General features: G+C 57.5%; 1 protein-coding gene across 7 annotated transcripts in view; it reads right to left on the reverse strand.

Annotated features, from left to right (window-relative positions):
• Positions 1-1541: 1541 nt before the first annotated feature.
• The window catches only part of HDAC4 (histone deacetylase 4), a 288731-nt gene continuing 265776 nt past the window's right edge, over positions 1542-24496 (reverse strand). For all 7 annotated transcript variants that reach the window (XM_070368625.1, XM_070368624.1, XM_070368630.1 and 4 more), the window contains 5 exons: positions 18655-18773; positions 17102-17235; positions 7756-7840; positions 6692-6833; positions 1542-6241 (listed from right to left, as the gene is read on the reverse strand). In XM_070368625.1, the coding sequence (XP_070224726.1) occupies positions 6202-6241; positions 6692-6833; positions 7756-7840; positions 17102-17235; positions 18655-18773 (520 nt within the window). In that variant the 3' untranslated portion in view covers positions 1542-6201. The remainder of the gene's footprint in view (positions 6242-6691; positions 6834-7755; positions 7841-17101; positions 17236-18654; positions 18774-24496) is intronic.

Below are 24496 nucleotides of genomic sequence, written 5' to 3' on the forward strand. Positions count from 1 at the left end.
GGCTGTCCACGGAATTCTCCAGGCCAGAATACTGGAGTGGGTAGCCGTTCCCTTCTCCAGGGGATCTTCCCGACCCAGGAATCGAACCAGGGTCTCCTGCATTGCAGGCAGATTCTTTACCAACTGAGCTATCAGAGAAGCCCATAAGGTGAGCCCAATAACACACTATGGATGAAAAAGGCATTTACAGAAAATTCCGGCACCATCGCACTAATTTCTACTTCTATGGAGATAAAATTATGCAGCAAAGATGCAGAAACATGGACACAGAGTCCACACACCGATTCCAGGGCAGCGTTTACCCAGGGAGGAAAGGGAAGAGGACACGGAGCTGACCTGCGCCCCCCGCATCTATTTACCGCAATGCTCACAGCAAAGTGTGACTGTGTGCTCACCCTGAAGGATGGGCACTCACACGTGTGTTATTTTCTCTACTCATTGTGGTTGAGGTATTTCACACTTTCAAAAGATTTAAAAAAAATCAGTGCTTTATAACATACATTAAAAAATAATTTTCAGATAAAAATTATCCAAAAGATGTCACACAAAACCTGCAGGGCAAAAATAAATCTGAAGAAAAGCTGCCCTCACAAATCTCCTTGCCTAGAGCTTGGAAAGGACACACTCTTTCAAGGCTTCTTTATATCTGAGTCTGCTTGGAAAAGAGAATTCCTATTGGAATAAGATCCTCTCATTTTGCGTAAATTAATAAATATATCGTCATAAATACCAGCAAAGCATGAAAAGACTCAGGTTACACTGGAGCCTCCTATCTCTTGACACTGTCTGCATCAGTCAGCTATTGCTGCAATGATGCTGCATAACAAATATCCGCCCCTCCCCCCAACTCAGTGACTCCAGCTCCAAGGTTCTTGCCTGGGGCAGCTCTGCTTGTATCTGGAGGTGGTTGTGCTCCATAGGTCTCACTGGGGGCCTGGAGGCCCCTGGGTGTAGCATTTGGGGTTCCCAGAAAGCAGACCCTGGGTGGAGTCTGGTGAGCACAATATTTTTTAAAGAGCGTCCTTGGGGTCGACAGCTGAGAAAGGGTGAGGAAGGAAATATGACTTGGCAGAGGGAGAGCCCAGCTGGGGGCAGGCTGAGGCGCCCTGAGTCGTTCTGTCTGGGGCCAATGGGACTGGACCCTCCCCACCTCCCCCAGTTATATCACTGGATGCGAGCGCCTGGGAAGGGTATGACGGGCGGAGAGGTACGGTGGCCACGTGCAGGTGGCTGTGTTTGCAGGCTCACAGCCTCAGGGACACAGTGCCGAGCTCCAGAGAGGCCAGCCTCTGGTCCTTTCCCTTCAGCCTCGATCCCTTCCAAGTCTGTTTCCAGACCAGGATTTTGGGGAGAAAATAGAATTACTGGACTTGAATTACTGGACATTTAAGTGAAGATACACCTGTGGGCTGTCTGTACGGGTGGAAGGTGGCCGGGCTGCTGATGGGCTGGTGCCCAGGTGCCACCCCGCCCCCGCCGCCCCTTGCAGGGACCCTGGCACGGAACCGGCGAGCATGAGAGCACACGGCAGAAACCACGGGTCGGAGGGCAATTAATGCTCTTTATTTACACCACAAGAGTGACAAGTCGCACGATGAGGTACAAACACTGGACTCCGGTGAAGTGGAGCCGGCCGTCGGGGGAGGACACCGCAGTCGGTGCAAACCACCCCCCCACACAGAATGAAACAAGAATGAGAAAACCAAGGACAGAATCTCCAACTCCACTGAAAAAGGGAAAGGACCCCGGGAAGGTCCAGACAATCGAGAGAGAACGGATGCGAAGTTACAGAGGAGACTGGTCTCTGCCGCCCGCGTGGCGCCCACAGGAGCGGGAAGCGGGCGTCGGGGGGATGGGAACGCGTCCCACCGCGTTTTCTGCGACAGACCGTGAGGAGCTCTTGGGTGAATAGGGTCAGCCCCCCTCTTATACAGACGCATGATAATGTTTGTCATTCTCATAAATTGGAAAGCAGCGTCTCCACTGTGGAGCACACACACCAAAAAGAAGATTTAAAAAGAAAAACAACCACAAACAGAAAATGTCTGCTTTCTTTTTCCTTCAACAGGAGGCTTTTAATCATGTCAAAGACACAAAGTGAGCTGAGCTGTGAAAGCTCTGCTTCATTACAAGGAAGAAATGGTGTCCTTTCAATGCAAAGTATGATTTTAAACCACAGTGCAGCACAGTTCATGACTGCTGAGTGTCAAGTGAAATCCTAGCCGTCCATCGCCTGCAAGTCAGGAAAAGTGGGCTCGGCTGTGCGGAAAGGGCCGCAGGGGCCGCGGCTTCCCCGGGGAGGGGGGGACCAGGGAAGAAACCCCACGGGGCGAGTTCCTCCAGAGCAACTGCGGGAGACAGGCGGTCCACCTCGACCTCCGCGTAGGCTCCTACAACACTGTCTCCACATAAATACAATAAACTCTATTATTGGTATGCCACAAGGCTAGATAAACTTTTTCTTAATATGACAAATGTTTAAGTAGTCTTTTTATTTTTTCTTACAATAAAAAGTACAATTTCTTAAGAATAACTTCAGTAAGACGCAAACGTTCCCCCCTCCCCCACTCTCCTTCAAGGTTTTGTTTTACAGAAAGAAAAAAAAAATCCCCATCTTTTGTTGTCTGCAAATGTCATGGGAGGGGAACAGAAAGGCATTTCTCTTCTTCCCCAAGCTGCCGCGTTTGCGTGCAAAATCCGTATACAATATAAAGACATGCCGCTCGTACAGCCCATGCAACCTCCAGGTGTAGGAAACTTAAAAAAATATATTCATATGTATTTATATATATATTTATATATGTATCAATGCCCGTGAAACACGTGGGCCCAAAAGTCTACAAAAAGAAGAATGGAATGAGCATGTGGCTGTGACCAGGAAAGGAGGAATGTTCCGATCGAAAATTAAAAACAAGAAACTCCATTGTTTAGTGCTGCAAAAACCAGACTTGCTTTCGTGTCAGAACCAGGACAAAACGGTCCTTCCTCTGGAAACAAACTTGGAAAGGAAGTCAAAAAAACCTAAACGCTTTGACAAAGTGGCCCTTCGGAACCGGAGGGGCGGCTAGTCCCAGGCGGCCGGGGGCGGCCGGGGGACGGCTGCCTGCTGGTGGGGCTCGGGCGCCCGGAGGCGCAGCTGGAAGGCCCGGAGGGCAGGGGGACGCCACGAGGTCCGCGGCATCACGGGGTTTCCTGCAAAGGGGTATAAAGTGCTCACTTGCTGACCCCCGGCCAGCGCCCCCAAGGCCTCTAAAAAGGAACAAAAAGGCGAGAGGTCCAGGGACCACAGCGGGAAGGTGTGGGTGCCCTCCCTGAGGCGGTGGGCGCTCCGGGTGGGCCCTCCGCCCTCTGCCCCGGACGGCTGGCTGTGGAGAAGGGCTGAGTGTGTCTTCAAAGAAAACAAAAGGCTACACGGAACTGCTTTAAGCACGCCTGTGAAGCTGGAGCGAGCTGACAAACGAAAACGGCCCCCGGCGGGCCTTCTGCAGAGGAGGTCTCCGTTGGACGAGATTAGAAGTAAACCCTTCCAACAGGAACTTGGCCACCAAGGTCACCTGTTATCCCATCACCTGTAAAAACATCAGGTGACGTGTTTCTCCCCAAGAGCCACGGCCGACAGGAAGTGGGCAGGTGGCGGGGGTGGGGAGGGGCATCCCAGGAGGCCAGCAGAGACAACTGGCTGGGGCCTGCCTCCACTGTTGGGGGCTGGGTGCTTCCAGCTCTCCCAAGCTGGGCCTCAGGGCAAGGGGCCAGGAGGAGAGGGAACACCAGACACGGCCCTAGACCTTCCTGTCCTGCTCTTGATCACTGTCTTGAGTCTGACCAACAGCAACCTGACGACCAGGCCGGTCCAAGAACCTGGACTCTTTTGGTCCCAAGTCTGGCTGCGTCAGAGTCTCTCCCAGAAGCTCCCCTGTAAATGTCACCAGACTGGAGACTTGGCTGCGGTTCCCTACCCATGGGCAAGCTGTGTCTGCGCTTCCTCGTCAGAACCCGATGCACACTCTGGAATGAAACTGGTGGCTTCGAGGGCTGGAAAATGAGTTACCACTAAAAAGTGATCCTTTTCAGTTACTGTCAAAGAGAAAAAAAAGAGCCAAGGATGGACGTCCTGATGGGGAGTCTGCTGTCCCCACGGGGTCACCAGGCAGCGAGGATCCAGGCTCCCTGCGGCCACAGGCTTCAAAGTTCAGGCCTGCTGCTCCCAGCCAGGGCCCTGCCACGTGGCTGCCGCAGAAGAGCTTGGGGAGGGTGCACCGGCCCCCTGGCCCCATGCGTGGCTGACAAGTTTACAAGCTCTTTGGAAAAGCCAAGTGAAAAATGCTATCCTGACCACGTGGTCAGAGACGTTTACACGTGAATTTCATGGATGCTGATGGCCCGTGGTGGCTGGCAAGCCCCTCAGCTCAGCGCTGCGAGGGTGCCCCCTGCCCACAAAGCACGGGCGGCAAAGAAAGGCTCCATGCTCTATGTGCAGTCACAGGCGGGCCCAGGCGGGCAGACCTCAGACCCCGCTGCACCTCCGTGCTCACTCTGAAAATAAACTCTGTGCTCACTGTACAAAAATAAACAAAATGAAAATAATAATAATAATAAAAAAAAATACCTTCCAAAGTTAAAAAAAAATGTACAAGCAAAAGTTTAGAAAGAAAAAAGGTTGACGTTATTACCATTCAGAAAACTGCTAAATGGTGAGAAAAAATGTAAAATTCACAAAACAATGCTTATTCCGGATCTTTTTGTGAAAAAGTTCATACAAAATCAACAGCAAATTGATATCCTTTGCTATAAAAACTTATCAGGTACACATGTGCATGGAGGCTTGGAGTGGGGAGGGGTCAGGTCAGAAAATAATTAAGATGAAGGTACAATCTTGCAGGGCAGGTGTCCCATGGCGAGCCTGTGATTGAAAGCTCTCCACTCTGGAGTTCAGAAATAACATGAGCTTCAAACTAGATCCCTTTCCACAAGCACCTTGAGAGCTGAGTCACAAGCCGTTCATTCGCCAGGGACCTTTACAATCTGCATTTATTTTATATATATATACTTTTTCTATAAATGCGTTATAAATATTTTATCAAGATTTCGTAAGAATCAAGTTTCTTAGCTTGAATACATTGGAATATATATTATACATATATATATATTTATTTATACCTAAAATTTTAAGCAATACTTCATGCTACTTGCTTTTAATAAAAAGCATTCCGATCGTAACACTGAAAGTGTGCCTAGGACATGCTTCACAACCAAATGGAGATGCTCGATTGTTATACGATGTACGAGAAAAAGAACACTTTGGATTCATTTAAAATTTGTTGGACTTCGAAACCCCCAACAGTATTTGCCACTATTTTGGAACTACCTCCATTTCTCTTCAATAGCAATAAAGTGAAACAGGGTGGCAGGACCTCAGCCCTCCAGAGCTGCTGGCCGTGGCGGGGACCACTTGTGAAGCGCCAGGCCGGTGCGAGCCGGCCTCCGGCCCCACCGGCCACAGGGAGCGGTCCCACCCACTCCTGCTGTTTATTTTTCTTAAGGCATTGTTCCTCGGACTTCGGAAAACCCAGCCACAAAAATCCATCAGAGCAATAAAAAAAAAGGCACAAACGCGCATCTTCCGTCGGCTTTGAGAAACCAAAGCCGCACGGGCTCACATTTCTGCTTTTGTCCAGTTTTTTTTGTTTTCCTTAACCGCTCTCCCGCTCCGCGTCCCAGCCCCACCGCGCACCCGGAGTGTGCAGGGGCAGGCCAGCGCCGGAGCGGCTGACTTTTCTCTGAAAAAGAAATAAGCTACAGGATGAGTTGAGTGGTTTACACGGAGACTGTGGAATTGTGGGGAATCACCAAACCGTAAGCACCAGTTTTAATCAAGTTTGTTTTGTGTCGTGAGATCTTTGATTTTCATTTTCTTTTCCTCGGGTCGGCTCGCTCGGCAGGCGGCTCTGCCACGAGCCCCCGCGGGCTCCCTCCCTCCGCGGCTGCCCTGGGGCGCCCGGAGCGCCCGCTCCCGCACGTCCGTGTGTCCGCGCGTCCCGGCGTCTGCCCGGGTCCGGCAGGCAGAGGGCCGCCGGCTGCGGCTCGCCCCGCCGCGCCCGCGGCCTCGGAGGAGGCCGGCAGGACGCAGGGCGGCAGCAACTTTTCTCGGCGGAGCTTCAAGACGGAGACAGACAAACAAGAGACCCGCAGCTGCGGGAGCGGCTACAGAGGCGGCTCCTCTTCCATGGGCTCCTCGTCGGGTCTGTTGGGGCGGGCGGGGGCGCGGTGGCAACAGAGGAGAGGGTGGGTGTGCGGAAGGTGGGTGTGCGAGGTTCCCACCACCCCGTCCCCTACTCCGAGCCACCCCAGCCCCCGACTCCTAGCTATCTCTGCCCCCTCCAAGTCCGAACCATTCCCGCCCCCAACCCCGAGCCACCCCCGCCCGACTCCTAGCTAACCCGCCCCCTCAACTCCCGGCGACCCCCGCCCCTCCCCTAGGGAAGTGTTCCTTCTGGCCCAGACGCCCTTCAAGTGTTTCTCGAGCTCTTGCTTCTGGAAAGAGGTGGCCGTGCAGTCTGTCCTGGGGCCAGGGTGAGGACACACACTCCCGGCTCTGCTGAGCTAGCACATGCCCCCAGTACACCCGGGAGCAAAGACCCAGGTCACCCGCAGAGGGCGGCAGCACCCACGGCCGGCCAGTGTCCGTGCTCACCTCTTCTCAGGGGCCTTCACCGCCACAGACAGCGAGGCCATGGCAGTAACAGTCTCGGCTTCCTCGTTCTCACACTTCTGGGCCTCGACCAGGGAGTAGCCAGCGGTGGAGGCAAGCCTCTGCAGGGAGCGCCAGTACTGGCCTGCGGAAGTGGGGGCGGTGACTGCTCAGATAGGGACCCCAACCCTGCGCTTGGACCCACGGGGTTCCAGCAGCACCCATCGGTGGCGACTTTAAAGCACCATGCTCTCCAGAGACAGAAGCCACAAGGTGGCCTGGTTAGAAACTCACAGAGGGTGGCCGTCTGGAAAAGCTTCCCGGTGGCCAGGAGAACTGGGCCCTGCAGGGGCAGGACAGCTGGGTGGGGGTGGGCTCCTGGGAGGGTCCCTCCCTCAGGGAGGGGCGGCTGGGATGGGCACTTCCTGACTCCCAGCGGGAGTCCCGAGATGATGGGGGTGGGTGCAGGCAGCCTCCTGGTGTCTCCTGGGCCTCGGGGCTCCTCATTTAGGAGGCCAGGAACTCAGTGCACAGCAGGGAGACCCTGGGTCCCGCCCACGGACACAGACACTCGTGACGGGGCCACCCCACAGACCCAGGACAAAGGCGGGGCAGAAGTCCCAGGCTGTGTGCAGCCCCTGGGCTCCTGGGCCCGGCCACTCTGGGCCAAGGGTGCTCTGAACTGATGGAGTGGGGTTCGCTGGTCCAAGGGCAGAGGATAGACCCGAGGACACAGGCTTCCACGCGGGTCCCAGCCTGTCAGCAGGGAGCCTGGAGAAGGGACCTTAAACCCCCCCTGAACCCCAGCTCTTTCGCCCCACAAAGCAGAGCTGGTGACCTGGCTGTGGCAGGCTGTCGGGACGTTAACGGGGGTGAGAGGAGAGTCACCGGCTCATCACATTCACCCTGAAAGCCACGTCTCAACATGCAGGTCTGGGGACGCTACTGGCGGTGAGAGAGAAGCAGGGGGTTGGGGTGGGGGGTAGGGAGGTGGGAGAAGGGCTGTGGAGTCCGGCCCCTCCCTTGGGGGGGCGTCTCCCTCCTGAGCCCTGGGCCAGGCCACTTACTGTGGATTTCAATGACCTTCTCCATCGACCGCACAGCGTTCGCATTGGGTCTCTGCTGTAAGACCTTTTCTGGGAGAGGATCGAGCTGGGGACGAAAGAAGAATACATGGTGAATTCGAGGCTGTCAGTAGAATCCCCGTGTGTGTTCAGATGGGACGTCCGGATCAGCGTCTTCCTCACGTGTACGTGCTAACAGAGAAGACAGCTTGAAAAAGCCAGAGGTGGCTGTGGCATTACATAAATGTTTTCACAGAAGTAGACTTATTTTCCTTAAGGTGTTTCCCCTAGGAGGCTCTCGGGTACGTTCGTGGGTGCCCGTTGTAGGCAGGACACTGGCTGGTGTCCAGGGGCAGCTGGTGCAGAGGGGCGGCGGCGTGGGCTCCACTGCTGGATGCATGGCACAGCGTCAGGGGAAGGGATGATGACTTTTCGGAAACATCACTTTCATCGCACTTGTAAACCAGGGTTTTATAGACAGGGCTTGAATATCCCCACTTTGGCCCTCCCTGGTGGCTCAGCGGTAAAGAATCCGCCTGCCCAGCAGCGGACGTGGGTTTGATCCCTGGGTCAGGAAGATCCCTTGAAGGAGGAAATGGCAACCCACCCCAGTATTCTTGCCTGGGAAATCCCATGGGCAGAGGGGCCTGATGGGCTGCGGTCCAGGGTGTCACAAAGAGTCAGACACGACTGAGCGACAAGCACATCTGCCCTTTAGGGTTTTCTCCCAATGATCAGAGAAAAGGTGGACAGAGGGTGTGAGCATCTCTGCTCTGAGCTCTCCCTGAAGTCCCTGCAGCAGGTGGAGTGGGGAGGCGCACACGGCCCGCCCATCTGACGGCCACAGGGTGCGCCGGGTGTCTGCCACAGAGCCGCCCAGCACGCGGGGTTAAACCGATCACAAAGTACTTGCTTCTCACAAATGCACTGCAGCCAGCGCCCTGTGGGCTCATTTGCTGCACAGGCAGCGCCTGCTCCAGGGCCTGGCCAAACTCCCTGTCGTCCCTGACTGACAGCTCATGGTCCTCACTGTGTTTCTTTCTTTACTTTCACTGACTTGGCATCGTTGTTACTGTCTCCTGGAGTTGCTGTTGATTCGGGCTTTCCTGCACTGACGCCCCCCGTCTTGCTCAACAGACAGCTGCCTGGGCTGTCGTCCTTCTGCCTGAAGCTTCCTCCTACAGAGTTTCCCTTGGAAAAGGTCTCATGGGTCAAGCTTTCCCAGTTTATTTCTCTAGTCCCACCCACCCCAGCCCCACGGTTGACAGTCCCGCTGGGCCTGAGGCTCTGCTGGCAGGTACTCTTGACAACGGAAGACCTTGCCCCACTGCCTCTGCTTCCTTCGCTGTGAAGCGGTTGGTGTCTGGCTAACACTGCTCCTTGTGGCTGGCCTGTCTGCTCTCTCTGGCTACTTTCACAGCTTCCTGTTTGTCATCGTGGTCCTGCAGTCACTCAGATGACCTTGGATGCAAGCGTTTTTTTTTTTTTTTTAGCTCTGGGTTGGGCCCCTTGCCTTCCAGAGCTGAGGATGGTGCCTCCATCAGTCACTTTTAGTCATCCACGCCTCCCTCTGGTTCTGTATCTGCTCACAAGCCCGCTTCTACCCCTTGTCTCTGGGTTGTGCTCAGCCTCATTCCTTCAGCTGTTGCTTCCAGGCTGTGGGATTCCCTGGTGGCTCAGTGGTGAAGAATCCTCCTGCCAAGGCAGGACATGAGGGTTTGGTTTCTGGGTGGGGAAGATCCCATGGAGAAGGAAATGACAACCCACTCCAGTACTCTTGCCTGGAGAGTCCCATGGATAGAGAAGCCTGACCGGCTACGGTCCATGGGGTGGCACAAAGTCAGACACAATTGAGCACACACACATCCCTTCCAGGTTATTAGTCTTCTCTCCAGCTGATCTCACCGAGTTTCTGTTTTCTGCTAATATGTTTTCATTTTTAGAAATTCCATTTGGCTCTCTTTAAAACATCCCATTTCAGTTTCAGCGATTTCTGGTTCATCATTCATTATTAATTAATATATTAAACATGATTACTTTATCGTTTAAAACTGAAATGAAAAATTAAGTTCTGGTAATGCTGGTGACAAAAATGAGAGGAGGCACAGGTAAACATGTTAGGATAAGAAGGACCGTGACTACAGGAACAGTAGAGATAAAAGACAGCACAAGAACGCTGTTAACTTCAGTCAATAATTTGGAAAAATTGGCCGAGATAGAAAAAGTTCCTGGTAAAATGTAATCTTCTGAAATTTACTCAAGAAGGGATAAAAAAAAAAAAATGACAAAATCAGTCATTAACTGATTTTAATGAAACTTAAAAATTTCGCCCAAAGGAGACCCATGGCCCTGGAAAGCCCTTTCAGTCAAGGAACAGATTATTCTGACCCTAGATTCACTATTACAGAGAAGAGGGTACTCCCAGCTGTCCATCAGTCTGTCTATCTCTCCAACCATCCATCATCCATCCATCCATCTATCCAACCACTCATCCATCCAACCACCCATCTATCCATCCATTCAACCATCCACTATCTATCCATTTATCCATCCATGCACCCATCCAAGCATCCACCATCCATCCACTTATCCAACTATGCAACCACGCATCCATTCAACCATCCAACAATCCATCTATCTGTCCATCTACCCAGCCATCCATCAATCCATCCATCTACCCATCCATACACACATCCATCCATCCAACCATCCACCATCTATCCATTTATCCATCCATACACCCATCCAGCCATCCAACCACCCACCACCCACCCATCCATCCATCCATCTGTCCAACCATCCACCAATCCATCTATCTATCCACCTACCCATCCAACCATCTACCATCCATCCAACCATCCACCCATTTATCCATCCACCCACCCAACCAACCATCCACCCATCTATGCATCCATCCACTGAACCATCCATCCATTGACCAGTTCATCTATCCATCCATCCATCAATCCATCCATCTATCTATCTACCTACCCATCCACCAGTTCATCTATCCATCCATCCACCAATCCATCAATTTACCCATCCATGTACCCATTCATCCATCCAACCATCCACCCATCTGTCCATCCATCCATCTACCAGTCCATCTATTTATCCACCCACCCACCCATCCATCCATCCAACCATCCACCATCCATCTATCCATTCACTAGTTCATCTATCCATCTATCCATCCATCCATTCACCAATTCATCCATCCATCCATCAATCCATCCACCCACCCATCCAACCATCCACCATCTATCCATTTATCCATCTACCAATCCATCTATTTATCCACCTACCCACCCACCCATCCATCCATTCACCAATCCATCCATCCACCCATCTATCCATCAATCTATCCATCTATCCACCAAACCATCCATCCATCCACCAGTTCATCTAGCCATCCACCCACCCATCCAACCAATTCTCCCCCCAAAATAGATTGGAAAAACATGGTCTAATAGAAAAATGGGCAAAAAACTGGAAGAGAAAGGCAGAGTGGCCAAGAGACCCATGAAAAGGTGCTCAGCCTCTGAGGAACGAGGAAGTGACCCCTCTGCTGAACTGGGTGCTGTGCTGTCCTGCAGACTGATAGGGTCAAATGTGAGATGCCATGTTGCTGAGGTTGGTCCCCCACTACTGAGGGCCTGAGGGACAAACACTCAGATGCCACCTCGTAGACGTGGGACCACCCCTCCCTCCACTGGGATCTGCCTCAGGGACGCAGTTGCCCTCTGGCCATGGCTGACTGCACAGGGTGGGACCCTGATGTAATTCCCAACCTGGGCCAACCTGGTGAGTCCTGGGCCAGAGAGCAGATACAGGTGGGGAGCTCCTCCAGGAACACCTGCAGGTCCCCATGAGAACGGGGTGTCCCTGTGAAGACAGGAGTGTCCTTAAGCACCTTTGTCAGCGGGCCACCAAGGGCAGAGCCCAGGTCCCCTGTGGGTACAAAGCTGGAGCAGAAAACACGCCTTTCAGGTTTGGGGTCCTCATTGTGGCATAAACAGCTGTGGCCTTATTGTTGCAGTACAACTCTGATAGTTTGCTAGGATTTTATCCCTTTTAAGAAAAAAGCAGTTCTTTAGAAAATAACTCATTCCATAAAATGCCTATCACTTGAAGGCAGAGAGGTGTGTCAGAGCACGATGCCAGGAATTTTCTAAAATGCAACCCAGGTCTTGCTGCTCCCAGTCCTGGGGGGACCCCCACGTCTAACCTCCCCAGGGGGCCCTGGACGTGGCTGGGGGCTGACCCTCCAGGGGGCTGCATGGCCCTCCTCCAGCGCCCTCTGCCTGGGTCACATCCGGTGAGCACCTTGGCGCCCACATTGCCGTCTGCCCCCACCCCCCACCATTTCTGTGGTGGCTCCCCATCTTCAGCCGCTCTGGGCATCAGTCTGCCCTGAGCACACATCCAGCCTCCACTTTACACACAAGGGCTGGGCAGCGGGGGAGGCTCTAGCTCTTAAAATATAAATCTCTCATTACCTGGGGTCTTATTTTTCATTTAATAGACATCACTGAGCAGCCCAGGGAGAACCGACCACTATCCATCCTACAAACTTAGGAAACATCAGGGACCAAGAGACAGACCTCTGCCCGGCCTCGCAGAGCAGGGGCCTGCATCTGTGGGGCCAGCTTGGGTGAGGGGTGACGTTCACGCAGGGGCCAGGGCGGTGGGCCGTAGGGAAAGCAGGGGAGAGGGGGTCAGGCCGTGCTAAGCAGGGGAGGGACTGGGGGGCAGGTGCGACTGGGAGCAACGAATAGGGCTTGGCAGAGGGATCTGAGGCACATGGAGGCGTCCAGTGGCCCCAGGAGGAGAGCAGACAGGGGCCACCATTCTGCTCTTGGCCGGGCCGAGCAAGCTCGGAGAGCTGGGCTGTGTGCCTTCACTTGCCCGCCTGTGTCTGGAAGGAGCCAAGCTGGAGAGGCTTTGAGGACTTCCCTGGTGGCTCAGATGGTAAGCATCGGCCTACAATGCAGGAGACCCGGGTTCAGTGCCTGGATCAGGAAGATCCCCTGGAGAAGGAAATGGCAATCCACTCCAGTATTCTTGTCTGGAGAATCCCATGGATGGAGGAGCCTGGTGGACTACAGTCCTCAGCGTCACAAAGTGTCAAGACACGGCTGAGCGACTTCACTTTCACTTTCACTTGGAAGAGAACAGAGGGCTGGCTGTGGGTAACGCCAAGTCCGAGTGATAGACAGGAGCCCCTGGCCACCCTGGGGCACGTTCACCTCGCGTGTATTCCACGTCACAACCGAATCAGAAAGGAGGCTCGGACTTTAAAAAGCCAGCCTCGGGGAAAGTGCGCAAGAAAACCCTTGTGCAGAGCGCCTGGTTGTGGGTATCGGTGTGGCTTGCTACTCTGCAGTTTACAAGAGCTCACACCACACCCTGAGTGAGCAGAAACCAGAGAGGTTACAGCACCAAAGAAAACGGTCCTTACGAAATCCTGGCTGAACCCAAGTCACAGCGTGTGTTTTCCAGAAAACGAAACTGCGCTTTGGTGGGCATCTCTGGGCCCGCAGAGAACACAAGAGATGACGGAGCCCCCAGCCCATGCTCAGGGGCTCACGCCCTGTCCCACCATCCAGAAGCTGCCCCCAGCCTGTGACGGACCTGACGCTCACAGCCGTGCCCGGGTTCAGACGCCTGGCCACCCCGGCAGGTGCCCCGGCCCCCGCGTTCTTCCCAAGGAGACAGACAACGTCCCCGGGGGCTCTCCAGCCGACCACACCCCCTGCCTGAAGGCTGGCTCTGCGATCCCCCCTCCCCATCTCGAGGATCCTCTGGGCAGAGGGCCCTGTAGTACTCAGAGCCACAGGGGCCCGGGGGCCGCCCCAGCCTGCTCTCCTGCATCTTCCCTTCTCTCTCGGCCTCTCCAGGACCTCTTCCAGAGATCGGTTTCTGGTCGGCCTCCTCTCCCGAGTCCTCTGCCCTCAGGCCCAGCCCCAGCCTCCCTGCTGGCTTCCCCGGGGAGGGGCCGGGCCGCCTGCAGTCACTTGTGACTGCGGTTCCCACCTGCTGGCCGAGCTTCTCTGGGGGCCTCAGGGAAGCACGCTCCTGCCAGGGCTGGTGCTGAGCCCTCCCGGGACATCCCCTCCTCGGGGTCCTTGCGGGGCTGGGTGGTGGGTGGGGTCCCCTCCCCCGCAGGAGGGCCTGCACATCTGTCTGCTCAGGTTCTGCGGCCTCAGCGCGTGGACTGTATCTGGCGACAGGGCCGGACTCAGTGACTATCAGGGGCCGGCCACATGGCGTTTCCTGAGCCTCCTAGTGAGGCGCAGAGGCTTGGAGGACATTCCTGGTTTGCAACAGTTTTTAAACACTAGTAAAAATGAACCACATGGCACCAAAAAACCGCAACTCCTTCGGACAAAGGTTAGAAGACAGCCTCCACTGATAAGACAGCGGAGGGCATACACCCAGGGTGGCAGGATGCCTGGGTTCTGGTCCCCCCCTCGGGCTCAGCTCCTCATCTCCCTGCAGCAGGAGGCCCAGGAGCTCCGGGGCAGGTCCCCTCTTGCCGGCAGAGGGTGCAGGGCCACTTCTCCGGGGGAGGGTGGGGAGCTGACGGGCCCGCTGGGGCACAACTCAGACACGTGGCCCACCTCCCCGACCCAGCACAAGCCGTGTCCTGGAAACACGACTGGGGGACAGCCTGCTCCATCCTCATGGCCTGCGTGTGGGCGCTTCGGTGAGGTGAGCACAGGTGAACCCCAGCTGGCGGGCTGGAAGCTGACAGCGGGCTCGGTCAGCCCTGCGTCTCCTGTGTCCACCCGCTGCTTCTAACCCCCCGGGGCCGCCCCACTCTGCGGCCTGGCGAGGCAGTGCAGCAGGACAAGGAAAGGACACTGCCACGGCTGCCGGCCACCTGATCCCCCACCACCTCCGCCCGGGGTCTTGGACTTGGGATCAATGAGCCGGTGCCATGTGACCCCCCAGAAACCGCACGGCTAAATAGAAAATGGGCCCCAAAGGAGCCTCCCCTTGGGGGCGACCTGTGAGAGGGGAAGCGACTCCCCACCTGCCCGGAGCCCTGCCCTGGGCTGCAGGTCCTTGGCACACCCCCCACCCAGCTCCCGTAAGTGACATCTCACTGTCATCGTCCCCAAGGGCTGCAGATGGCGTGAAGCTGAAGCTAGTCAATACGACGGCTTCGTGTTCAATAGTCAATTCACACAACTTCAGTTCAGTAGTTGGTACGATGGCTGTTGTGGCGGGGCAGGCCCTCCAGCCCAGCCCCGCGCGTGCCCCTCTGCTGACCCCCATGGGCGGGCGCCCCCAACACCGGCCGTGCACAGTCGGCTTCCCCCACCCCGGAGCAAGCCGTCCCTACGCCTGGCATCAGCCTCATCAAAGGCCGAGGGGTGAGGCTCCCTCCAACTTTCTGGCATTAAAAAGATTTTTAAGAGACCTCGATAAAACTAGGGCTTCCTGCTTTTTGATGTGTTTCACCAAAGGAATACTTTGTCAGAAGAGCGCGAGCAGCTGAGCTGAAAGCCGAGTTCTCTACCGCTATTTTAAAATAGCTGGCTCTCAGAATCAAAAGCCCTCAAGATGGCTTGAATATAGAAATCAGCTGCCTTCTAGTAAAAGGGGTGAGGAGATCGCTTTATGGGAAGAGAGGAAAGGTGAAGACTCCTGCACACTTTGGAAAGCAAAAGCAGGCGGGTGTTTGCCAGAGAACATTCACACGTGTTGCTAACAAGCTGACCAGACAGCGGAGATTCCAGCAGGCCCCCGGACCCAGGTGTGACTCAGGTTACAATGGACACCATCTAGGACACGCAGAGGTTGACAGGAGAAAACACAGCCCTCCCAGGTGCCTGCCCACCCAAGCTTACCACCTCCACCCCTGTTGCCAGCCAGCGGCCTGTCCCAGCAGACAGCCAGGGAGCACAAGCCCGGGCCAGGGAGCACAAGCCCAGGCCAGGGAGCACGTGCCCCAGCCAGGGAGCAGGCATCTGATTCAGGGAGCACAAGCCTGGGCCAGGGAGCATGCGCCTGATTCAGGGAGCACGCACCTGATCCGGGCCAGGGAGCAGGTGTCTGATTCAGGGAGCACAAGTCTGGGCCAGGAAGCACGCACCCGATTCAGGGAGCAGAAGCCCAGGTCGTGGAGCACAAGCCTGGGCTAAGGAGCATCGCAGGCAGGCCTTACAGGGAGCCGCCCTGCAGTTCTGCCTCTTTCCCTCCATGCCTGGAGTCTTAGATCCCCCCCGTGAGCCCCTGGGCCTGGCCATTGGGAGCTGCTACTCCAGGAAGGACACACCGGTCCAGGGGCGGGCTCAGGCACCCCACAGGGCACCAGGTGACCCTGACCCCACTGAGAGAGGGTCCACGCACTCTGCGAACGTGGAGAAGCCCCGTTTCATCTGACGGGCCCTGGGGAGGGGAGCAGCCTCCAGGCGTTCCTGCATGGGCCTGCACCTCCCTAAGGCCCCCACGAGACCCTCTGTGTCTGGGGAGTGTGGACTGTGGGCCTTGCTCCGCTGCGGGCCGGCTGGCGACCCGAGCCACTTGGCCAGTGCTGCCATACACCAGCGGCTCTTTCCTTGGCCCCTCACGGCAATGCCATGGGAAAAGCAGCCAGAGAAAGCCATGTGGTGGGTGTGGGAACCACCCACGCTTCCCTGATGGGGTCAGGACACTGGGATGTGGCCTCGTGTCCAAGGCCGTGGATGCATTTAAAGCTTCAGGAAGAGCACGGTTCCAAAATCCAAGGTGGAAGCTACAGAGTGGGTTTCTGTCGTGACTTCAGATTCTCAGAACCGACCAAGGCAGTATCCCCACCCCCGTCCTCCCCACCTGGCAGCCGGGTGGCTCTGTCCACCAGGAGTGCCAGTGGGCGTGGGCATCCCAGGCCGATGGCATTTTAGCCTGGAAAACTCTCTCCCAGTGGGCCTCCCTTCATGGAACCCTGTGAAGTTCCCTCTGAGCCCGGCTGTTAGGCCGGGCTGCTGAACCCAGTCCTGGGCATCGCCTGAGGGTCAGAGCAGCAGGAGAGCCACAGGGACCCGGGCCCATGCCCCAGCCCCCAAGATGGCGTGCTGACACCTCCCCCAGGACCTGCTTCAGGACGTCCCAGAGAACCGACCATCCACGAGGAGGTAACCAGGTAAAGGCGTTCCCATGTGAGCCCTACATCAAGGCGAGTGCCTTTAAAAGACAGATGCTGAGCCGTCTGCTCAGGAGACACGGCTTCTAACTGTCCCTTTGCCCACCCACTTCCGGCCACAACCAGACAGTCCTGTTGGGTGGGCAAGCCTCCTCTTGGATGTGACTGGCAGATGCGCAGGCCGCGAGACAGCGGGGCAGGGCGGGGCCCTCCTACCTCATTCCCCAGCAGGGCAGAGACGCAGGCTTCCGAGGCGTCGCAGATGGCTGTGAGATCGTGGCCCCCCTCCAGCGCCAGGACAACCCGGCCGCCGGCCAGGCCCATCAGCTGCTTTGTCAGGTACCCGAAACCTGCGGGGGACACGGGAGAGGCAAGTGGCGGGCGAGGCGCCTGGCAGCGGACCAAAGCGGCCGGGGCGCTGCAGTGCCTTACCGAGGCCCCGAGGCCGGCACTCCGAGTGAGACACCTAATGGAAGCCAGGCTGGCCTGTGATAAATCCACTGGAGGATTTCGGCTTGGGATTCTTTTTGATCTCTGTGGGAGTAGGAATTATGGTTTCGGGGCTTTGATTTTATAATGTTGCAAATCATCTCGTTCGGGGGCGGGGAGGAGCCCCGGGGGAGCCCCCATCTCGCTTGCGGGACCACAGAAGCCGGGAGGCAGCAGGGCGGCGGGCAGGGCAGCTGCTGGGGCCTGGCCACATCCGTCCCAGGGCCCAGGGCGTTCCAGTCGGCCGAAGTGCCGGGCACAGGTGTGCCAACACACCCACGCGTGTGTCACCGCCAGGGCCCTGTGCCCTGTCACTGTGCATGTCACCACTGCGCCCCTCCAGGGCCCTCCTGCATCCCCATCTGGCTTTCTGCAGCAGCCACGGTCCCTGCAGTGCAGCCCAACACCCTCCCCACGGAGAATGAGAATGACCCTCCTCGGGGAGCCAGGCCACCTGACCCCATCTGTCCGCAGAGGCTGGCGCTCAGCAGAGCGGGCCCGAGGCTGGACTCTGCCCCCGGGCAGCTGCGGGTGCCGGCGAGGCCCTGGGGCCCCCCAGCCTCAGTTTCGTTTCCGATGGCGACAGTGACGCTGCCTTGGAGGCGACTGCAAGGACCCCAGGAAGCACTCAGGGCGTGGGCCCCCAGGCTGGGCGTGGAGGGCACTGGTGCCCTGCCTGTCAGGGACTCAGCCTCTCGGCCCCCGGCTGGGCAGGTGGACTCTGCGAGGCTGTGCTCTGTTGCTGGGCTTCCTCTTTGCTGCACCATGCTCTCCCCACATGGGTGCAGGGGACAGGTTCCCCTGTCCCCCCGGAACCCCAGGCACCCAGACCACTGCAACCCCCAGGTCGCTGGTCAGGGTTGGGGCGTCCAGGCCTTTCTGGGGCCGGCGCTGGGGTGGGGGCGCTGTCACCTGCCTGAGTTGCTGAGACGGAGGACGCACATGTCTTTCCTCCCCTGACTAGAGTGAGCCTGCTCTCGGCTCTTTATGTCTTCACAGCGTTTAGGGCCGGCCCCCCCACAGGCCCCGCGTGGGATGACAGCCCTCAGGAGGAGGGGGACCCGGCCCCAGCTGACAGCAGCAGAGGGCAGGCCCCAGGCTTGCTGGCCTTCTGGCTGCACGCCTGCCGCAGGCCTCGTGCTCTCCGGGGAGCCGGTGTCGTGGTTTCAGTAAGATGTCTTTGGGGTTTTGGGGTGGAGTCTCCTTCCACGGCCACTGGAGGGGAAGCCTGGTGTGCACACCGCGCATCTGACACCCGGCCACCCGCAAACCTGACTTACACTTGGCGGAGAGGTTGTAGCCTCCGAGGGGCGTGGGGTGGCCCTCCACGGCGTCGAAGCCTGAGGACACCAGCACCACGTCCGGGGCGAACTCGCTGGCGATCGGCATGACCACGGTCCTGCACGGGGCAGAGGGGGAGACGCCGCGTCAGCCCAGGATGGCCACTGTCACTGGCTGCTGGGGCTTCCGGGGCACCGCCCAGCACTGGGGACCCGGGGCCGGGCAGCCGAGCTGGTGAGGGCGTCCCGGAGCCCCCACCCTGGCCTTCGACGACCACAGCCCAAGGCTATGCCATCAGCTGCGACGGACCAAATGACCCGCTGCTGGGGTGCAGGAGGGACGTGTAAGGCTAATTAGAAAGAAATTCAACACTTAGGATCCCTAAAGGGACAACTGATGCCCCAGTTTAAGAGAACCAACTGGTTAGTAGTATAAACAGACGCTGAGGAGGTCAGGCGCTAAGTTACGTTCAGGACACAAGGCAAGAAAAGTGGGGGGAAGCTCCTGTTAACACAACTGCCTCAGGAGCTCGCAGCCTGAGTGTACGGCTCAGCCTGGAAATCTCAGTTCCTGCTGAGACCAGGAAGACTCCCGTCCATCTAGTCCAGCGTCTGACCCAGAGCCAGCCTCATAGGCCTGGAATGTCCCCCTTGACTTTCTGTCTTCCTCCTGCCCGGCTCCTCACCTCTGAGATACACTCCCGCCCCTGCCAGGTCTTCAGAAGATTGCACGAGGGGCTCAGTGTGCTGGGCGTGACCAATGGTCACCGCCCCTCACGGGCTGGGCCCCAGGGAGCACCACAGGCACGGGGCGGGCCCCAGGGAGAACCATGGGCACAGAGAAGGCCCAGGGAGCGCCACAGGCATGGGGCGGGCCCCAGGGAGCACCACGGGCATGGGGCGGGCCCCAGGGAGCACCACGGGCACAGAGAAGGCCCAGGGAGCGCCACAGGCATGGGGCGGGCCCCAGGGAGCACCACGGGCACGGGGCGGGCCCCAGGGAGCACCACGGGCACAGAGAAGGCCCAGGGAGCGCCACAGGCATGGGGCGGGCCGCAGGGAGCATCATGGGCACAGGACGGGCCCCAGGGAGCACCATGGGCACAGGGAAGGCCTAGGGAGGACCATGGGCACGGGGCAGGCCCCAGGGAGCACCATGGCCACAGGCCGGGACACAGGGAGGACCATGGGTACAGGGCACCCCCCTGTAATCCCACAGGCTCTCATCAGGATGACATAAAATCACCGTTTATGACAGCAAAGTCAACTCTGGAAGATGACAACTTTGGCCAAAGAAACAGAATCAGTTCAGTTCAATTCAGTTCAGTTGCTCAGTCGTGTCTGACTCTTTGCGACCCCATGGACTGCAGCATCCCAGGCCTCCCTGTCCATCACCAACCCCTGGAGTTTACCCAAACTCATGTCCATAAGAAACAGAATGCTCAGTGTTAAATACTTCTCCATCTAGGAACTATCCTGGTTTGTGGTCCTGTTGAGAGGTCCCTCTGATTTCAGGTTGGGGAGGGCCGAGAACCCCGGAGAGCCACACAGGTGAAGACCCGGCCCCTGCTCTGCAGGAACCGTGGTGAGGAGCCAGGAGGCCCGGCCAGACTCCTGCGACCATGCATGGCCCAGGGGGCTTCCCAGGGGACATCCACCTGTGACGGGTCAGGTGCTGGGAGCATCTACCACCAAGACTCACCAACTTCACCCCTGGCCCTTCGTCCACCAGGAAATCCCCTTCTGGAACCAGGGAGTCACAGGCCAGGTGGGCCTTTCAGCAGCTGGCAGCTTCTATTCTTTCCTCTGAGGCTGGGTCCAGTTCAGTTTCCTCCTGAACAGCCTCTGCGGAGCTGATGGAAATGCTCTCAAGGACTCAGGCTCTGGGCCTTGGGGGCCACCCCTCACAGCCCAGCAACGCTGCATGTGGATCAGATCAGGGGCTGAGAGCATTCCTGCCGAGGGCCAGGGAGCAGACACTTCCATCTTTGGGCCACTTGACTTAAAAAAACACAAGGTGGGACCTGGTCCCTGGGCTGCCGTCCACCAGCCCTGCCCCAGACTCCTGCCATTCCGACTCTGCTGAAGTTGCTCCATGCATGATGCCAGCCCCCGCTCTGAACGCTTCTCGGTGCCAGTGGGACGAGAGCTCACAGGAACTGGAGACGCGATGTACAGAGCATGGCCTCTTTTTCTGGCTGCACCGCACGGCATGCGGGATCTTAGTTTCCCAACGAAGGGTCGGACCTGTGTCCCCTGCGCTGAAGCGCAGAGCCTCAACTGCTGGACGCCAGGGAAGTCTGCGAGCGCGGTCTTCTAAACACAGCACAGGCATCAGAGCAGGCCCTGGGGCTTGTGTGGAAATTCCTGGTCCAGGATGGTGGTGGGGGGGCCGCCTTGGGATCCAGGAAAAGCTGTCTGCTCTCCCTCCACGCCCGGCAGCTGTGTCTGTGCCCACAAACGCGCAGGCCACCGTTCCCCACTGCGAGCACCCGGCGGGGCCCTCTGCACGAGCCCTCATCATTCCAGCGAGGCTGGTTTTCAATTATTTTTAATGAAGTTCTTGTCACATAAACTTTGTCTTTGGGCGGGAGACCGGCTTCGGCCGCAATCTTGGTAGGGATTTTAAAGCCGGCACGGTGTTTCAATGAAAACCACAGACGTTCCAAGCAGACGCCGGCTCATTCATAGAGCTCCGGCAGACGTTTTGAAGCAAGTGCATGTGGGCGCTCTGCTGCTCTGCTTTGAAGTATCGCGGAGCGATTTCATTTCTAATCCCCCCACAAAATTAAAAAAAAACAGCCCTGTGAAAATCATCATTAAAGGAGGTGAATACCGAGAGGGTCCCTGGCATCTGTGCTTGGTGTGTGGCTTCGCCCCAAAGCCAATCATAACAAGTTGTAAAGCACGGCTGATCCCTCGTGTTGGCGTGTGGGTGTGTGGTGTGTGCATGCGTGTGTGACAGGTCTGGGGAGGGGGGCTGGCGCACAGTCCAGGCGGGAGTCTGAGCACCTGGGAAAGCGGATGTCCGTGCGCACACCTTCCTTTCCTCTTCCTGACTGGGACGGTTGACGCTGTAATCCCGAATACTTGCTACAGTAAGAAAATCTGAAATGGTGCTGTTTGCCCGGCGTGTGCTGAGTGGGTGTGCAGCACACATTTTTAGTGTGCCCTAAGCCCCGAGAAACGTTGTCTTCCCTTGACAGGACTTGGCTTCCTCGTGGGTAGGAGAGGGCTGGACGCGTCACTACTGACTGTCTACCAGCCTGCCTTCTGGACCTCCCAGCATCACCCTGCCCGGGACCCTCGTGCCAGAAGCAAGTGGCCAGCCTGTGACTGGTTAACAGCTGCTGCAAAGAAAATGGGAAACTGCCTGACATTTTATTTCTAGGATGAAGTTTTAATGAGCAGTTTAGTCTGAAAATAATAAGATCTAAATATCCGCTGAAGGCCTTCCCTCAAACTGCTGCTCTAAGGCGAATGGGTCTAGGGGGTCCTTGGCGACCTTCAGTGGGAAAACCGAGGAGGACAGCGTTGAGGGCCAGGGGCCTCCCAGGGCAGCAGACCACCAATCGTCCTCTTTCAGGGAGGAGACCCTGAGAGAGGAGGAGGCCAGGTGCAGCTCTGGACGTGGGAAAGCGGGGGGTGGGGGAGATGGCGACAGGGATGAGCAGCGGAGGTCCCGGGGCCTCCGCGCCCTGTGGGGTGGGGTGCAAACGCGCAAAGTACCTGCGCAGCTGAGCTCCTGGCCCGTGACGCCTAGGACCCGGCCCGGCGCCTCTGCCCTGGACACGCGCTCTGCCCATCCCTCCATCCTTTGCTCGCTGGCAAGTTCACACCTGCAGCCGGGTTTCCATGGGGAAAAGCCAGGCCGGGTGCCAGGGCTCGGCAGGCCAGATGACAGGGTGGACGTCGCTGACCGGCCTGTTCTGCTTGGGCCAGCCTGGCTGCTCCATGAAGGCGGCAGTGCCCGGGGAGCTACGGGGCCCCTGCAGCTCCCAGAATCATGTCTTATCAGCTGCACTGTAACCTCACACGGCCAGACTCTGCCGTGCCAACATGCCAACTCCCAACCCACAGTGAAATCTAAATGCACGAGCTGGCTCCAACAGCGGGCTCCAACTTCTAAAGAAGAAATGACTTCTCAATACACCACCCAACTGGGGCCCGCACAAATCCGCCAGACTGGCGGTCAACACCAGCTGGGGGCACATGACCTGGTGGCCAGTGGGCTGCGGTGCCGTGTTTGGGGGCTGTGCCCACTGGTTCCAGGGCCTTGGCTGGAACCAAGGTTCTGTCTGCTACGCTGCCCCTGGCTTGCTTCTGCCCCTCCGATGCCCTGGGGCACTGTCCACGCAAGCTGGCCCTAAACACCCCTCGCATGCGGCCCCCGGAGCCTTCGCCCCACAGGCTTCCTTGCTCATGCTCACCCCTGTGTTTCTGGCTGGTTCCACAGTTCACGTCTCCCGCCAGGAGGGCGCTCACTGGCTGGAGGCGCCAGGCAGAGGACACTGACTGTGGCCGAGCCCTGAGTCCAGACCCGGTTTTACAAAGGTTGCTGCTGGGAGCCCGACAGCACCATTTCAGTGATGGCATTTTGATCATTGAAAACTTCCTTTCGTTTATGCTCTGCAAGGGGAGGTATGTGCCCTTTGGGATCTGGAATCTCTGTACACCTGCCTAGGGGGGCCTGGCCTCTGAGTCCCTGCCCTGGGGGTCCCAGCCTCTGAGTCCCCCTGCTTTGGGAGCCTGGCTTCTGAGCCCCTGCTATGGGGGCCCACATCCTCTTGAAACCCCACCCTCTCCACTGGGACTGCAGGCCAGGGGCCCAGCACCTGCTCATCAAGTACCCAAGCTCTGCTGAGAGTCGGGATGTGAAGGAAGACAGTGATGACGGGAATGTGACTGCCCGGGCCGGGCCCCCCAGCAGTGACGCCGTGGCCTCAGCCAGGCTGAAAGCCACTGAAGGCCGCCCCTGCTGCCACCTCCCCACACAGGCCTGCCCCACCCTGCCCCCCACCGGAGTCGCATCCCCGAGGCTTGGCCTCTTAGCTCTCTGCTCGCCAACCTCCATCTGCCAAGGTGTGGACGTCTTTCCTCCCCACCCCCGGCAGGCTCCTGGGCAGCGGGCGGGCACCTCGCCACTCCAGACCCCAATGTATTCTCGCCCCCTTCCTGGCCCTGCGGCCCGGGCCCCGCCTGTCAGGGGCCCCCAGGAAGCCTTGTGCTTGAAGGCTCCACGACCAGCCATGGGAGCGTCCCCCGCCCCGACACCACGAGGCCCCCACCCGAGGGCAGGAGGATGCCGCACGCCATCGGCACAGGCCCATCTCACCCGGGGCCCTGCCACCCACGAGGACAGGCACGTGCACCCCCGACCTGTACACAGGTGCAGTGACCGCGGGCTAAACACGGCATCGCTCAACTCCGAGGTTTTACTTCTATCTTCTGCTTCTAAGATCATTGCAGTAGAAATGTCCTCGGATAAACGCTCTGCCGAGAAGACCTGGACGCCCCTGAAGAGCTACAGTGGCTGCTAGAGGGGTCCAGGTGGGTGTGTTCATGGCCCCCAGGGGCTAGGCCCTCAGGGACAGTCTCCCCGGAGCAGACACGCTACTGTGAACGCAGCCAGCGCCCCGAACTAGATGTTTGCATGTGTTTCAGAGGGTCAAATTTTATGTATAGTTTAGCTCAACAACAACCAACCAGTGTTTTTTTTTTAAAAAACATGGAAGAAACAAAAGCCCCTCAACCTTCCTGCAGGGCTTCAAAGGTTGGGTAAATGAAATGAACCTGCTCAGCTTCTCAGAATAGAGGCCGACCTCACTCAGAGAGGAAGACT

Source organism: Bos mutus, chromosome 3 (assembly GCF_027580195.1).
Source record: "Bos mutus isolate GX-2022 chromosome 3, NWIPB_WYAK_1.1, whole genome shotgun sequence".
NCBI lineage: Eukaryota > Metazoa > Chordata > Mammalia > Artiodactyla > Bovidae > Bos > Bos mutus.